General features: G+C 36.3%; 1 protein-coding gene across 11 annotated transcripts in view; it reads right to left on the bottom strand.

Annotated features, from left to right (window-relative positions):
• SHLD2 (shieldin complex subunit 2) overlaps positions 1–17,715 on the bottom strand; it is a 28,806-nt gene that overhangs the window by 2,171 nt on the left and 8,920 nt on the right. For 2 of the 11 annotated variants that reach the window (XM_077784552.1, XM_077784551.1), the window contains 6 exons: positions 5,310–7,720; positions 4,673–4,780; positions 3,733–3,927; positions 2,754–2,888; positions 1,621–1,827; positions 541–775 (listed from right to left, as the gene is read on the bottom strand). In XM_077784552.1, the coding sequence (XP_077640678.1) occupies positions 541–775; positions 1,621–1,827; positions 2,754–2,888; positions 3,733–3,927; positions 4,673–4,780; positions 5,310–6,792 (2,363 nt within the window). In that variant the 5' untranslated portion in view covers positions 6,793–7,720. Of the gene's footprint in view, positions 1–540; positions 776–1,620; positions 1,828–2,753; positions 2,889–3,732; positions 3,928–4,672; positions 4,781–5,309; positions 17,697–17,715 lie in introns of those variants that run through there. The other 9 variants (XM_077784549.1, XM_077784545.1, XM_077784544.1 and 6 more) reach the window with 9 other exon arrangements.

The following is a 17,715-nucleotide window of genomic DNA, read 5'->3' as shown; positions in this document are numbered from 1 at the left end:
ACAATTAGTTAATAAAGATGTACCTACATCAACTGGATCCACTTAGTTTATTTCCTCTAAGTGTGAATATGTGTCTCACAGTGCCATCTGGTGATAACTCACTATCTCTGCTCTCTGAGAATGTTCATCGAAAACATTTGTCAATATAATTTCTGCACAGCTGAAACTGACTAATTAGTTTAAAAACATGGTTCTGCATTCACGTGATTTCAGATTTAGGCTGGAACATGATTCTCAAGTTTTCCTTTGGTCCTCAAGCTTCTACTCCATCTTAGCTTTATCTGACACAGTACTGGGTAAACATCACTCCTGCATGATATAGTATTCAAAGAAATTAAAAAGTTACACTTAAACTAAGAATAGCATGTATAAATAATGACAATATAATATAGCAATTCAAGAACAACAACTTGAAAATTCATTAGAGACAGGGATTGCTAACCACATCTTAAACAAAAGAATTTTAGATATGGGGGAAATGAAAATGGAGAAAGTTTATCTCCGTAATAATACACACAACTTTAGCTCTATTCTGTTTACCTGTAGAATGTTTTTACTTTACTGTATGGCAGACATCTAATACATTGCTTGTAGATCATGTTCTCATCTGCCTGTAGCTCCAAACCACATTTGGCACAACCTGAATATGTAATCATAGGCAGAGAAGCCAAAACACATTCCAGTGAAGTGTCAGCAGAGAAGATGAGTTGCTTGTACTGACCAGTGGAAATGGTAAACTTCAATTCCAAGACGTGGGCTTTCACTTGAATCACTCCTACAAAAACAATTCAAACATGAATTAAGCTTTATTTAGAGCTCAAAGCAAATTCAGTGGCTACAGCTGATTAAAAACCAAAATTACTATCAAGAACTTCCTAGATTTTTTCCCCTTTGTTAACATATGCTCAAATATTTAGAGATACTTTATTCAGTGAAAAATCCTGGTGGCTAAATATTATTTTAAAATGTATAAAAGTACCACATTTTCAGGTACTATATCAGTAGATGCCACTATAGAGGGTGCCCGAATAAGAGATCAAAACTGTGCGAAGAATTTCCAAGTTATTGTCTTGCCACTGTTTCAAAGACACTGAAAAGCATAGCTTTAACAACTTAGCTTTTCACTATTTATAGCATAAAACTAGAGCTAAATGCTGCAAGAACAACCTTAACCACTTCCTAGAATTTAACACCACCCATAGCAATCTTCTGGGTTTATCTGGGAGAGTATGACTGTGTAAAATGTCTTCTTTGTCCTTTTGTCAGAAGTTTTCAATAGCAGTAGCTATTTTACCCTTCTTTTAGAGAGTTCCAGGTTTTGAGAAACACTGCTAAACCTTTAGTAATTAGTCACATCATTACTGGACTGGCTGGTGTGGACAACAAAAGTCAGCATTTCCCTCTGTGTTCCAAAGCTGCCTTTGCATGGCACCAACACCACACCTATCTCTCTGCTGGGCTCATGGGATGAAGGCTGCATTCAGTTTGGCCAAGTACAGGGCAGCAGCCTCCAGAAAAAATTCAGAACCAGACCTGGGCTACCTTAAAAAAACAACCATCTTGCTTCATTAAGAGAGCATCCATTTTGCTAGATATTCCAGGGCCATGGATAACATTTACCTGAGCATTTTTCTTCCAGGTGTGCCGAGAGCCTTGTCAACCCCATGAGGGATGTTTGACTTTTCTGAAACTTTTCTTTAAATTCAACTGCCCTTTTGTCATCATCAAACAAGCACTCATAGGATGACCACGGAGTTGTGTGCAGTTCCAAGTCACCTGAGACAGAACTACACTGGACCAAAAGGTATTTGAAGTCCCATATGTGGTCTACAGAACAAAAAAGCAAACAGAAGAGTTCACTTTCTATACCATGGTTAATTTACAGAAAGCCAAGGTCACTTACAAGATTTAGAAACAAATCAGAAGACATTCTCATATGGTCAGCTCTGGCAACTTCATTTTAAGTGTGATGACGTGTAAGGTTTTTCCTTTCCCTATAAACTTTGCATGAGTTGTCCCAGAAATTTCATTACACCTCTAACAAATTCAGCTGTCAAGACAACTCAGCCTTTTGAAAAACAAATCAGCTCTGAAATTTGTTGTCAGCTCTAATGCTAGCAATGTCTCAGAGAAAAAAATCTTCATGTAATTAATCAACTTCCATATTTTAATATGTCCCTGTTTTTTAATCTTCTATCTCCACAATTATCAATTTAACATAAACCTAGTTTAGCTTTTCTTAAAAGAACAAGACTAGGAATAAACCAAAGTATGGTAGTAGTCACTGCTGAAACACAGTCTATATAATTCTTGTAAGTGATACTTTTACTTAGTTACAGCTGGACTTAAGATCATCAGGATATAAAGCCTGACACGAGTAAAGTGGAAAGCAGAAAATGAAAAAAGGAGTAGGAAAAACCCAGCAATTCATGCTAAACCAGACAATGATAAGGAAGACCCAGTAACACAGTTAACACTCATGAATTTTTATAGTTACATAACCAGGCACGATACAAGTAAGTGCATCTTGTATATAGATTTAAGTTTTTAAGTATTTATGCCTTCTCAGTGTTCTGCTGCTGATGGCACTGCTTCTACAGAGGAGTTATGTTAGAATTAGCAAAAAATACATTACCCTTCCAAGGGGAGTATTTAAAGGTTGAATGGATACATGTTGCTAGCTGAATACTGAAAAGACACTAACAGCATCACAAAAACCCTTTTAGACCTACCAACAGGTCCAAGGACCTTACCTTTTTTCCTCTGAAGCTGGGGGTACCAGGCAGCCCCAGCTCCCCACAGAACCATCCTGTAGTGTTGATCTCTGTTCTGTTCTACTGTTAGAATAATTTTTCTTTGGTTGCCACCTCTGTAGCTGTACAGAGATTCTGAAAATATTGAAATTACATTACTTCTACAGTAAAAAGCATTTAAGCACACAAACCCCATGTTACTCAGTATTACAGTGAAATCATGGTGTTAGCACATTTTATGCTACAATTAAAAGCAAAGAACACACCTATAATTTCTTCTGGACAGAAAATAACCTGCTTTCTTCTGCAACAAGAATCTAGTTTGAGGGAGTGCATAAATTAACTTTTATCCATCTAAGTACTCAGTAACTGGACAACTCCCTTTGAAGCAGGAGGTATCTGAGCATCATTCATCTCCCATTCATCCTGACTTGTCTTGAGTAGAAAGAAATTGTACTCAACTGCTCAGCAACTATTGTAATTGCAAGTTCCCAGAACTTCTGTAGAATACAGTAGTAGAAACATTTCTCTAGAAGTTTTCACATTAAAGAAAATTGTAGGCACAAAGTGTACAAGGCAAATTAAAACTATTAGTAACAGTACATACAGATCTCTACACAGCTCTTACCCAGGACACTGCATGTTTGTTCCAGTTCCACACTAGAACTACAGCATTTTTCAAAAATAATTTTGCAACAAGAACACTTGGATGGAATATCTAATTAATATCTAGTTCCAAGATTTACATACTAGAGCAAATTTTGAAGAGTTCTACTTCAAAGTTCTGCACTTAAAACTAATAAACATGCTATTGATGATGTGGGTAGGAATTTGTATCTTACTTGTTCAAAATAACAGTGCAATGTGATCAAATTTTTGTGCAAAGCTTGAAATCAAGCAGCGAGAAACATTTTGTCTTGCAAAATTACTATTTAATTTCTACCTGTTGCAGAAGGTGAAGTCCAGTGCATGAACTTACCTGTTAACACAGAAATATTGATAATTTTCAGGATTGAGTGAACCAAAGTATTTGGCTGGAGCTGATCTAACTGCACATACCGAACATCATCCAGTCTCTGAACTTGTCTTTGTGGAATGTCTCTGAAGTGTGGAAGTTCTGATGATATGTATGCCAATAAGCCATGGAGAACACCAGCATCCACTAGAGGAAAAACTTATATACAGAAAAAAGGCAAAGTCACATTTTGTTTTTACACTTAGAAGTATAAAACTTATGACTTGGAACATGTTTAGACTGAAAAAAGTAGTTTTAGAATAATTTTAAGGTAAGAAATTCCTGAGGTATATAACACTTGATTTGAAGTTAAACTGTACTTCAGGGTGGTATCAAGAGAAGGCAATGAAGTTAAGCTAAGTGCAACACTTTAAAATACAGCAAAAAATATCTTGTATCATAGCTTGGTAAGAAGAAAGATGTTCTTGATCACTGACCTCAGAATCTGCCTTGAGGGCTGGCATCACAGTAGTGGACATCACAAATACAGTAAGAACAAAGGTGATACTTCCACTGTGTTTTCCCCTCAGTCTTCAACCCTCCATGGCCTACAATTGATCACTTTCCCTGAATGGATCTACTTACTCCATTTTGTAAAACATTTAATCTTCATGCAATCTCAGACATCACATGGGCAGGTCCTGGGATAACTGCTCTTTCCTAAATTAAAATTGTTTTTTTAGAGTTCAGAGTGGCAGCCACCAAACTTTATCATGATCTCCACATGCCTATCTGATGTCATGTCCACATCTTGTCCTCAGGTGTTTCTGTCATTTTTCTATTGTTTTGTACCTCTCAGTTGCACACATTTCCATTCTAATCCCATGTGTGAGGTATTGCCAGCAAAATGGAAAATAGCTCTTTTACTGTGATTTTCATGGCAACTCATGCACTGCAATCTTACATTTTTCTGTATTGAGAGCTGAGCAGTTCCCCAGATTCAGTAACTGACTGGTAAATGTTGACTGAAGCATGACCTCTCCACACCAAGGATTCTCATACATTATTATATCTGCAAGAAAAAACTTTATCAACTCACATGTCAACAATATTGAAGTGTACCTTCTTTTATTATTTTCCTTGACTATATAACTGTCTTACATACAGATGTGTAAGGCACAGGGTTTGAAAGAGATCACTTGGAAACACAGTGGATTTTTTTTTAATCTACCAACACCATTTACAAAGAGGTAGTAAAATTTTCTCATTAGTTTGATGTAATTCTTAAATTTATTAGCCTCCCAGGAGACACTGCTTAGGTCTGGTTTGTAGTAGACTTGTACTTTTCAGGAACAACCGTTTTAAAGCACTGACACCTTACAAAATATCCTGACTCTCCATGGCTGTGTCTGAGGGCAAACTTCCATGGAATAGTCAATGTTCCACTGGCAGGATGACTGAGAATTCAAATGATGTAAGTGATATAAGAAAGCAACTTAAAAATGCTTAGCCATAGCTCCAAATTACTTGTTACATTCTTCTACTTTAAACAGGCATTTTTAAGACCCATATTTTAAAAAGGCAACCAGAAGAACTCTCACCTGTAAGCAGTACGATATCCCCAGGGAACACAGTGAGGGACCAAAATGCAGCACCACGCCACAGCACCACCTTCCTCTCAATTTCTGACTGGTCAATAACAACAACTGTTGCTACAGGAACTTTACAGGAAGATTTTGGTTCAGTCTTCTTCTGTATTTCTTTGATATGACAAGGATGTACAACTGTGACCAAAATATTGTACTTTTGATTTTTGCTGCAGCAATTCTTAAGCAGTGATAGTTTCTTTTGGAATTTCTTGAACTCTGCCATCCTGTCTGGACCCACTCTCACCCCAGAACCAGGTGGAGAAGAATTCAGTTTAGCTCTCTTGGATTTCAGTTGTCTTTTAAATGCTGAGTGAGAAAGATGAAAGGAATCTTCATGTTTGCGGGGTCTTTTAGAAGAGTTCTTGTGAGAACAGTTCCCTTGAGAGCACAGTATTCCAGAGCCCAATGGCTCAATATGGATTTCATTTACAAGTTGCTCAGGAGGAACATTAAGTTCTTGAAACTTTTCTGCATTTTCCTGGGCACTTTCTTCCTGTTTTGTAGCTTTAATTGAAACATTTTCCCCATCGTCCTCAGAACTGAAAAGTTCAAGAGAACTTGCATCCTCTTCCTCAAATTCATTTTCAGTCACATTAGTAGTACATGTTCCAACACCGGAATCACACTGGAAGTGATCATACTGTCCTTCTTCAGCTTTTTTGCCTGCTTCTCTTTCTGATAGTTTTACAATACTTTCCTGCATCTCATTCTGTGCAAAAAAAGCCACCTGACTCAAAGTCACCACACTACAAAATTCGGTGTCTGCTGACACTGCAAAATCTGCACAGTCATTTGGTTCTTCTGGTTTGGACTCTTGACCTTTTTGGGAAAACTTATCCATACATTGACTTAGATGTTCATGATGCTCACTTCTGCGAGCTGCCTGAAGTCCCACAGACTGCAGATGGATCCTGACCTGCTCAGTGCTGGCAACCAAAGCCGGAATGTCAGAGCTGTTAACTTCTGAAGGGTGGGCTTTTCTCTCAGTGAGCTCTGGGCAGCAGGCACCTGATGGTTTCTCCAGTCCAGCTGATTCTGCACAGCCCTGGGGCAGGTGCTGACGTGCAGCCTGGTTTACATCTGCAGGTGTAAATCTATCTTTGGATTCTTGACAATCAGAGCGAGTTAAACCTGTGCTCTTTTTAGGCGTGCTGGTACAAGATGCCCAATCCTCTCCTGGTTCTGCCGTGCCCCTGCCCTGCTGAGTGCTGTCCCCACTGGCAGGGGCTCCTGTGGGTGAGCAGCTTTGTGCCTGGGGCACAGGGGGAGCAGCAGCAGCCCGGAGCTGGCCCCAGACAAGCCCACGGCTCTCACACCAACAGCGCAGCTCCCTCCATGCCTCGCCCCTGCGGGCTGAGCTTTGCTCTGTCCCCTCCAGCGGGCTTGGAATGCTGGGTGCTCCCACAAAAATATGGATTTGAGGTCTTTTTGACATTTTTGACTGCTGTGTAAGTTTGACTTTAAATAGTGTGGTTTGTGCAATAAGCACAATAATAAATATTAGCAAATGCAAAAAAAAGGATTTTGCTTTTTCTTTACAATTTTAAAAACACCTAAAATTCATGAGAGTATTCCATTGTTTAACTGGTAAATACACTACTTAAGTACTTAAAGCCTATAAAAATAGATGTACAAAATCTAAAAAAGGGAAATTATTTCAGAAATACTTAGCATTTATTTCTGTCAAATTTGCACAGAAAAATAAATTTACAGCAACACCTAGTTTCTGATTCTGATATGTGAAAACACATTATAATGAAGTTAAAATTAAGTTTATTTATAGACCTATTTGTCTTCATTTACCATTGCTAATTAAACAGTCAAATGTGACTTCACTATTCAATACTTGATTTTAACTCATCTAACATAAATGTAAGAAATCTTCACAGCATAGTTAGGAGATCATTTAATCTCCCAGAAAATTACAGTTTCAAGTAAATGGTTAAAAGTTTGCTGACAATGCAATATTTTACATGCTGTTTTGGCATGAAACTACTGTTTCAGGCTATTACTGATAAATAATAATTATTTGATAACCACTAAGAGATCAGTAAAGCTCAAGCAGGTGATATAGGATTTGCTTTAATTCATTTATCTAGTATCAAACTACTCAAGAAATTACTAGCTTTTCTAGCTAATTAAAAATAAGCCCACTTACACAGCACACAAAAAGATGACCTTTTATTTTTTTAAATTTCTGCTGTATAATTATAATTTTAATATATGCAGAAACTGCTATAACTGTTCCTTAAAATGCTGATTAGAGCTACTTGTTTTGGGAGTGCTGTTGCTAATGGAAGTTGCTTCAATATGCAATTCTGCAGATGTAGAGAACACCAGAAAAAATTCAAGAGCTAATCCAGCTGTAAATAGAAGGAAAAGACCATTAAAACAAATGCAGCATTGAAAAATAGGCAATTTTTTCATTTAGCACTAATTAAGTTAGTAACCATTTTCCTAACAACCCCACTAGGGGTCAATAAATCTGCACATTCATAAGGCTCATTGTAACATGGAAAAAACAAACACCCCAGAATAGTGATCTCTGGTATATCATTGCTGTCACTTGAAAAATAATATACAATCACTAAAATTAGATAGGGTAAAATACAAAGAAACTAAAAATCCAGTGACTGGTATTGCTCACTTTTATCCTCATAACAAAATAAATACCACTTAAAATATTGGAGTGTCCAAACTTCTGCAGTTGTACATTAAAATTTAGTCCCAGAAAATGGTAACTCTTAGAGGACAATACCCAGGGCTGTGAAAGCTTTGAATTATTTAAAGAATGACAATATATAAATAACCAGAACAGAATTTACAGTCAACACTAAAGCAGTGATCAGGTAAGAGAAAGACTAAGCAAAGTGATAGTGAGGTTAAATCCCTAAAGAAGTGATGTTAATAAGTTTTGTAGACAAAGGCTACAATACATGATGTAAAAAGCTGTGAAAAATAGAAAATGTCCAGTTATATAGTAATTTATCAGCCCCTCATTTTAAGGGGCTTCTCTTTTGCTTGTTGACATGCTTAAAGGTATACAAGTGACAAAAAAATTCAGAGTTTTCCTTAACTTTCCAATTCTGTAACTTCTCTACACTTAGGATTTGCTTTCCTGATTCACATTTTGCAGTGCCAGTACATTAAAGCCAGGCTGGATGGGGCCCTGAGCAACTTGGTCTAGTGAAACATGCCCATGGCACAGGGTTTGGACTTGATGGTTTTTAAGAGTTTCCAACCCGAGCTGTTCTATGATTCTATGATCACACAAAGGAATTGAATATTGCTGTTATTTAATGAATGTTTGAAATGAAAGTATAGCTTATATTTTCAAAACATGAATTACCTTAGGAATGGTAAACAACCCCTGCCAACTTTTTGATTCATGCAATATGTCCACTACTAAATGATATATTTGGCAAATTCCAAGTGACTTTTTGGGTCAAAGATGTCAAACTCCTTCCTGTACTAGGAATCATCAGTACCTAAAATCATTTAAGTCTGTAAATAAGAAAGAAAAAAAATAAAGTTTACCTAAATTCTCTGTATGCAAAAATGTTTACAAGACTATTGCTTTCCTGCTTTAGAACAGAATTATTACTCACATCATGAGCTTTGTTAGTGAAGTCCTACACCTTGTTCTAAATAAAAGTCTGAAAGAACAATTCGCTACAGATTTTAAAAGGTGAGCAAAAAAACTATCAATTATTTTAGTAAAATTCTACTGCCACGAAAAGAATCCATTTTATACTGTAGTTAAATTATCTGTGGGCAGACAGTGGGTTAACTAACTACACAAAAGATAACAGGAGCTAAAACTCATGAAGATACAACTGAAACCCGAATGCACATATCCATTATACCCGTTAATTATTACACCATTTCCTAATTTGTGGAAAGGTGCTCTATTCCGAGCAGCCAATGAAAGCCAAGCTTTTTATCTCTGAAATGGTCAGAGTCTGATTGACGGGTCAATGATCTATTAAAAAACAGCAACTACATCAGCAAGTTTTACATTTGCAAGGCACTGCAACTGAGGTTTAATATACAGAAATATATTATGCTACATAGTGTATTTCCTCCAATCTAAACAGTAAGACAGAAAATGCAAATTTAAAGGTTTTTTAAATGAACTGTCATTAACAGATTGTTAATATTTAGTGATTTGCTGCACATAGAACAAAAATATTTGCTGCACATAGAACAAAAATAGATTTAAGAATCCTATTCCCTCTAGAAATGTTCTGATGCTACATACATGACCTTAAAGTATCCCTAAAAGTACTCATCAACTTTATTCCATATTTTTCTGCTCATTAATAGTATTCACTCACCATGATTATCATTAAGCAATATGCCAAGGTAATTTAAGAGGGTGACACAGCTTCAGCTTCCGATAATTCCTGAACAGTCACAGTAGCCACATGCCTAAATCTGTTTTGAGAAGTTACAGCTAAATAGTCTCATCAAGTCTTTACTTAAGCCCTGAACACTAAAAGTAAACCATGCTAATTCAACCTCCAGTTAAGAGTTTATGTCTGTTACACACTACGAAGTTTCAAACTACAAATAAAAATCAAAGAAATAAAAGACAGCAATGCATCAGAATACAAAGAACTAATATAATGCAAAAGCATACTTCTCCCTCTAGAAACACTGAAATTTTAGGAAACAGTGTACTCTTTTAACTTCCTGCTTTGATTTGCTGCAGCTTGAAGAAAACATTATATTGTCCTTTACCTGCTGAAAAGCTGGCCCAGTAAGTAACAAATATAAAAAGCAGGATATTCCTTAAATTCTAAATTTTAACTTCTATTTTGGTGTTTACCCTCCCTTATTCACATATGTGACTTTATACTCCTCCTACATGTAGTATAAAAAATTAAAGGATTGATTCATCTACCTTACAACAGAGGAAACTGAATTATTCATAGCCATCTTCAGAGTATTTTGTTTCAGTTCAATTCAAGCTGTAGGGTTATTTGGCTGGGCTTTTCTTTTTTTAACAACTCAATCCATGTGATAGTGGAGTACAAAATCTACTAAGACAGTTGCTCACCAAATGGAAACCAGAAAAACTTCTTGGTGCAGAATGCTGATTGCATCACAGGAAACTCTTCTGGCACTTTCACCATGCTGCTGAAATCTCCCTCCAAAATTCAACCTGATCTTTTCAAAAAGCCAAGTACTGCAGCTGTACAGTAACTTTGAAAAAAGAAACAGCAAGCAGTGTAGTAACAGTTTCATACACTTAGAAACTGAAACAACTCTGGAATGAAGTGATGAACACGTTACACATTTGCTTGCAACTTGTGCCAGAAAAAGAAGGGTGATCCTTCCGTCAACAACTCCTGCTGGCACTGCAAGTGAATCAATAGAATAGCAACAGCACCTATCTACTAATCAATAAGCTTGGTCCAAATACATACTGAGAGGAACACAATGGAACTGACAGAACTCAAGCTAAGCACCTTGTAGCTGAAGCAAACTTGCTCTACATAAGAGTGAGGAATGTATTGTGTGGGCTTAAAAGAAGATTATATGTGTAAGTGAATGGCAGCTCAAGGAGATTTATGTGGCTTTCAGTAGCCAAGGCTGGTGGGACCTAACAAGAACTCAAGGGAACACAGATGTGGGAGAACATACATGCACACATGGACAACAGGGGAAATGAACAGGACAGGTCTTATTTCTGTCATCTGTGGTTTGGTGATTGTTACCTTTTATCTGAATTTTAATACAAGGTTTCAGGCAAAGAGTATAGTCCTGTCTATAACTGACCTGTCTAACCAAATGAAATTTTGCCCAGGATGATCATTTAGCTCACATAATAACACCATGTTAACACATGGAATGCTGTGCACAGAGGCCACTGTCAACCAGACCTGGTAGTACAGCAAGAACCCTGCTAGTTTATATCAAAATTGATGAAAATCACAAACCTTCATGTGCCTACAGCAGTATCTGTAATTAATATAAAGTTGCTTCTAATTGAGGCACTTAGGTTATTATTGACCATAAAATAATTTCTATTAGTACTTATTATTGAAGTTAAATAGCAGCAATACTAATCCATTCAGTATTTTAGTTCTTCTCACTGGCTATCACCAGAGTACTGCAATACCATTTGGATTCAAGATAGGTACAGCTGGTTTACAAATACATAAAATCTGTATTCAGCAGTACATAGCCATAAAACATGAGGTATCCAATTTTTTTTTCCATTTTTGGAGCACTTTCAGTAACAAGATGATTTTTAGAATACAGAACACCTATGGTTTAGGTAACACAATAGAAACCTTCCTAAGTACTCCTGCAGCAGCAGGGAAATAATTTAAACTAGAAATCAATGTTCTAAGCTTTCCATAGCCTGACACTGTAAAAAATGTTAAATCAAAATACTGATTAAGAAGAGGCAAGTTGTTCTTCATAACTATTACTGAACTATTAAGATACACAAAGGCAGCAAGCAATCAGATGGCATTGCTATTGCTAATATTTAAAGGGTACCTACTTGCCTGCAGAACAAGGGCCTGTGGTTTCTAAAGTTGTGCTCTAGAAGGAAATTTCCCTGGATTTGAAATGAGGACATGTCTTCTGTAAATAAAAGCTTGGATCATATAAAAAAATGCATCTAGTGAGCAGTTGCATCAGCCATTTTATTTTACCATTATTATTTTTTGGAACCAAACAATGCAAACATTTGAACACTGATTATACACTTCCAATTCAGCCACTGAGATAGTCCTCATTGTGTTTGAAAATTGGAGTAAGGGTAGTAGGCTTTTGTGATTAACTTGATAATTCTTTCCTCACAGCCTTTGTGTCTTTCAAATTGGCCCCTTAAGTAAATTCCGTTTATTGATTTTTGTTTTGCAATACACAAAAACATATAATTAAGGAGATAGGAGCATCCAGTACCTGCTACAAACAAAAGAAGTCAAAAGAGAACACTGACATTTTGAGTAGAAAAGAAAGATAAAGGTAAAAGGTCAAAGAAACATAAACGTGACATGCACATTTAATTGAAGAACACTCATTCTCCAAACCCTTGAGAACTATTTAAACAACTGAACTACTATACCTTTTGTCAAGAAAGATATTGTTCCATATACTTCAGTATATTAAAATACCTCACAATATTAGAATGGCATCATTGTGGCTTTTTTTTAGAAAAACTATTTAGTTTGCAGAAAATTTTCTACAGGTACCATTACCAATGAAAATGTATGTTGGGACTGAAACCTGATAAACAGAGGTGGATAAAGCAATAAAGGACTGAAGATGAAAGCAAGGTAACTGGTCAAAGAAACATCATAACAGCCTGATATCCATCAGACTAACTGCTGGCAGATTTGACTTATTAGGACCAGAAAATAAATAAATAAATAAATAAATAAGAAATATTTAAAATACAAAGCCACAAATATTATTTTCTGATCTTTACAAAAGTCTTACTCAAAAAAGATGAAGCTGTATAATGAAAATCCAGATGCTAACTGCACATTCACAGTCAAAAATGGGATATTGTCACTGTTTTGAACAACAGCCATAGGTAACACTGTCCTTTTGCTTCTGTACTTTGGGAGACAGAGTACTGAAAAGGTGTAATTCTTAAGTTTACCGTGTTAAGCAATCTACTTTATTTTATTTCCATGTAAGTAATCTATTAATGCCAAGAAAATATCTTTCACTCTCCACAAATGGTTAAGATAGCAACAGACCTTGAAAGAAGCTGCACTTCCTCTTGCCTTCAAGAAAAGTGGGATACTTCTAATTTGTCAGCATCACAAAATAATTCAAGTTCACTTTCTGTCAACTGAAAAAATCAGTCACTCACTCCAAGAAGTCATATTTGGAGCACACAAGTCATCACTACATAAAGTCATTTTCCAAGGCTTTTCAAAACTACAAGCTACACAAGGAGCTCCAGAAGAAGCCAGGTGACACATGAGCCCACAAGACACCTTTAGACCAATAGCTCAATCATGACTTCATTTACTTCATCCTGTTTATACAGGATCCCTCCAGAACAGCAAACATTTAACCTTCTTACAAACACAAATGGCAGCAAATACTTTTTGTCAGGACTAAACCTATGGCAATAGCCCTATCTAATTCCCTCCCCATGCCAAGACACATTGTGCACGTTTTATCTGTTCCTCTAGTGTGCAGCTACATCCTTTATGTGGTATCATTAGTGCTCTGTGAGGTTCAAAGGAGCTGGCAATCCAAGCCAGTCAATAGCTGATCTCCCCAGTACTTTCCTATCTCAGGAAGATGAAAGCTGGCTTTACACATTTCTATAGATCCAGTGTCTCAAAAGAAAAGTTCAAACACATGCTTTGGATGTGAGCATTGTAATTTAAACAAAATTCTTGAGAGATGTTAACTACATGTCAGTATGACAGTAATGACTTTTATATCTGAATCTAGCATTTCAGTTCTTTAAAAGGCAAAGGATTTTCAAGATTATGTCAATATTTCCCTTTTGCACACACCCCAAGAATACACTTCAGCTGTAAGTGGAAAGGATTTGCTCTTCTACCTATAAGTTGAGAGGTTTAAGATTTTTTAAGAGATAAAGCTCCCTTAAGGAAACATAACCTTCAGACTTGGGCCAAACTCTCTGGTACACTGGTGAACAGCATTACAAAGATCACTGATGGTTCACTGCCCACACTTGCTCCTTGTTGTGGCCACAGAAGGAACACAGCTACCAACTTCTCTGCAGAACTGCATGAATGTCAAACACTCTTTCATGGCTATGCCAGTAGGTAGTAAAGTTGTTAATTTACTAGGGCACTGCAGGAAACGAAGACAAAAAATTCAGATTATTTTAAGTGAATGAGAACTACAGTGAATCTTCTGGAAAAGTTCCCAAGTCTTTTGGCACTTACCTAGCAAAAATTTAAGATACAATAAATAAAGAAAATTACCATTAGCTTTTCAATATATAAGCCTTTACATTTCAATGGTTTAGACGGATGTTAGTTTAGCAAACTGGTTAAGCTTTAACAGGGAACAGGTGACACTGAGTAACCATCAACATAGCTGACTGAGCCAAAGGTGCTTTTTAGATGCAAATTTCCTTATTTCAAAGAGGCACCTTTTCTCTCAGACTTTAGGACAGCAATGCACTTTGACTATTCATTAAAAGTAATTTGACTGATTATACTTCAGAAAATTGTGGATGACAATTTCTATCCTACCGTGCCCCAAAAAACCAAAGGAAATCATCACAATTGAACAAAATGTGAATGAAGTATACTAATTAAATGGCAGAAACACTGATTTGGCCTGTACCCCTTTCCATGGTAATTCAGTTGACTGGAAACACCTCAAATAAAATAAAAAATCTCGAGGTATGATGTAACAAGTCATCCTGGATCTGCCTTTATGACTGTTCTAAGTCATAGTGTGTAGCAGCAGGGCACAGCAGCATAACCACTGATAAAAACCTTCTTGTACCTTTGTTCTCAAAGCACATCATTTTCTTCACTGTTTTTCCTTGAGCCAATACCTCAATTATTATCTGTACTGTGCTATTATTGCTGTGTACTTTCACTCATGCCTTTGATTCAGTAACTTTTATAAATGTTTTTATTACTTGCAGTATTACAGTCATGCCCCTGAAACTTTAACTTCCAAAGTTCCTAAAGTATGAAGAGTTAAAGATAGAAACTAAAGAGATTTATCTATTTATTCATTTGTCTTCATGCAGAAGCTGCTCCATTATGAAGTAAAACTATAAATTGCTTCTTTCTGCAATATAATGCAAAGAGAGTAGAGATTATAAATAAATGGTCACCTCACAATTTAAGGCCTTCTGTATTGGAACTACAATCATGTTTGCAAACGCAGGGTTTTTCTTTTCTGTCTGCCAGGTGTAGCAAGTTCTATACTTGATTTTCACTAGAACAGAAACAACAGGACTGATGTATACAAGGCCAATATTGACTACTAGTATATTAGCATAGTCTTTGTCCAGAAAACCATTTGAGCTGCTATACAAAGCTAAAATCATGAGTCTTCAAAACATTTTTGAAAAACACTAGCAGGAAGTTTTCACATAGAACAGAAGCAACAGTGCCAGTGTTAGAAATCTATCTTTTTAACAGGAGTTCCCATTTAATGTCCCAATATACAAATGAGTCTGGTACTAAGGTAGCTCTGAAGAGCGTTTTGTAACCCACCCTTATTCCATGTCAAGTGACATCATTTACAGAAAGACAGCTACAGCTCCGTGTGCTTTAGCGCCACACACATGCACCTGAATTTTACATTCTGTAAAAAACATGAAAGATCAAAATTAGAGATGAAGAAACACAAGGAATTTGCAATGCATTCCATATCAAAGTACTCTTTATATCTAGCTAATGATTTGAGTACCTCCAGGTTTAACTTGCTTGTGTTAGGAAGCACATGGAATATAAATGAGCAGCTTTGGTAGTAGTGAGCATATGACAGGAAATGAATACATATATATTGGTTTCCCTTTCAATAAATTTCACATTAAAACCTATTTATATGAGCTTACTTTAAAAGATTTTAAAATCGGCAGATAAAGCAGAAACCCCAAAGGTTTATTACACTAAACATGTGGTCCATTATCTTTCTCTGGAGATTAGTAATCTCTGGAGACCAGAGATACAGGAATTCAAGAGGCAGTACAGTTTGTTCTGTCTTGGCTAACATTCTGAATTACCTGCATTGCATTCCAAGAACAACACCTATGTTAACATTACATTTTATAGTAAAACTTTATCTTGCAGGTCAAACTAACATATCATCTGAATGAGTGCCAGTTTAGGAGCCATGTGCTCATAAAAAACATTAAGTGAGGTATGGCAACAGTTCATGTTAACAGTTATGAAACACTGGAGCACAAGAGAAATTTGAGACAAGTAAAAGACATACAACTAAGCCACTAAGACATTATAGTTGTCAGCAGAAATCTAAAAACAGCAAATTGGGATTTAGTGTACATGATGGAAACCTGATTAAAAAATAATTGAAGGCATCTTTTCAAAAATAAAAATGGGATTCATTTAGTAAATACAAGGTATTCAGACACAAGTGAGAATCAAAACATTAACATACTTCTCTTAACAGGAACTTTATGACATTACAATATATAAACAATATGTTATGAGCTTCAGCTGCCAACAGAAAACTGAACAGTCTGATCACAGTGAGAAAAATAATTAGTGATGGGTATTGGTGGAAAGTTTCACAAAATGAGCAAGTGCAAGAATTTGATTTGCTGAAGCTGGAAAGAAAAACATCCAAAACAATGTCCACTTAAATTGCATTCCTCATTAAAAAAGGCAAATATAGAAGAGGGAAGAGGTAGCATTGTAAGAATTAAGAACTGTTCAGTCATAGTGTGTAGTTTTTAATTCCTTTATACATTGTGATGTTACTTGTCACTTCTTTCTATATGGCAAACAAATAAGTTTTACTTTATCAGCTCTGAAGGAAGTAAAAATTCCAATCCCAAAAGGGAAGCAGCTGTCAAGTCCCTTTACCTATGCTGATCCCTTTAACTTGGGAAACACAGTGTTTAAAAAATTAGCACTTACATTTTATATCCAGGGAAGTTTAAAGGATACAGTTCTGATCCTGGAACCTATTCTATGCAGTTCCTTTCTCCAGTCAGCTTAAAGTGACAAAGTGTTTAGTGGGCATCTCAGCTTTCCTGGAGCATGCAAACACGGAGAAGGAAGCTGTCCATCAGCAGCATTCTCCACTGCTTAGCATTGCAAAGCCACTTACACTGTATTGCTGGATAGAACAGTGGTGTTATGCAAAGTTTCTCCTCTCCAAATGCAGCCCAGCTTCTTAAGACTATGAATATCAAAAAAATGAAAGCCCCTTAAAAAATGTCCTGACTCACATTTACCTTTCAAGAATGAGAATTCCACTCCTGCAGCCAATATCAGTATTACAGAAAGATGTGGGGAAACTTTACCCAAATAGGTCAAACTCCTTTCTTCCAAACTCTCAATAACTCATATAAATCAAAATTCAAAATTCAGTTTAGCAGGGACTGAAGCTGTTCCAATGTAGAAGTTATCTATTCTTTTCCACATTACATTGGCTTTCCAGTCGAGTTCCAGGCTCCATGACAGAAATTTGCCACCACACTTCACATTAATAAGAGTACTCATGTTACTTCAAGAGTAACATAGTTCTAGCCCATTATTCTAAAAATTAAATAGTGACTTTTCAGCTCAGGAACCAGATGTCAAGAGCAGAACTACTGGCAGAAAGCTTGCCACTGATCTTTAGGATAAGTACTGCTTTACAAGCATTGATGCAATGAGGGTTTGAGCTTACTGTAGGAATGAAA

The sequence above is a fragment of the Lonchura striata genome, chromosome 7 (assembly GCF_046129695.1).
Source record: "Lonchura striata isolate bLonStr1 chromosome 7, bLonStr1.mat, whole genome shotgun sequence".
In the NCBI taxonomy this organism is placed as follows: domain Eukaryota; kingdom Metazoa; phylum Chordata; class Aves; order Passeriformes; family Estrildidae; genus Lonchura; species Lonchura striata.
Note: the sequence above shows the minus strand (reverse complement) of the source record. Positions and strands in the feature narration are given on the sequence as shown.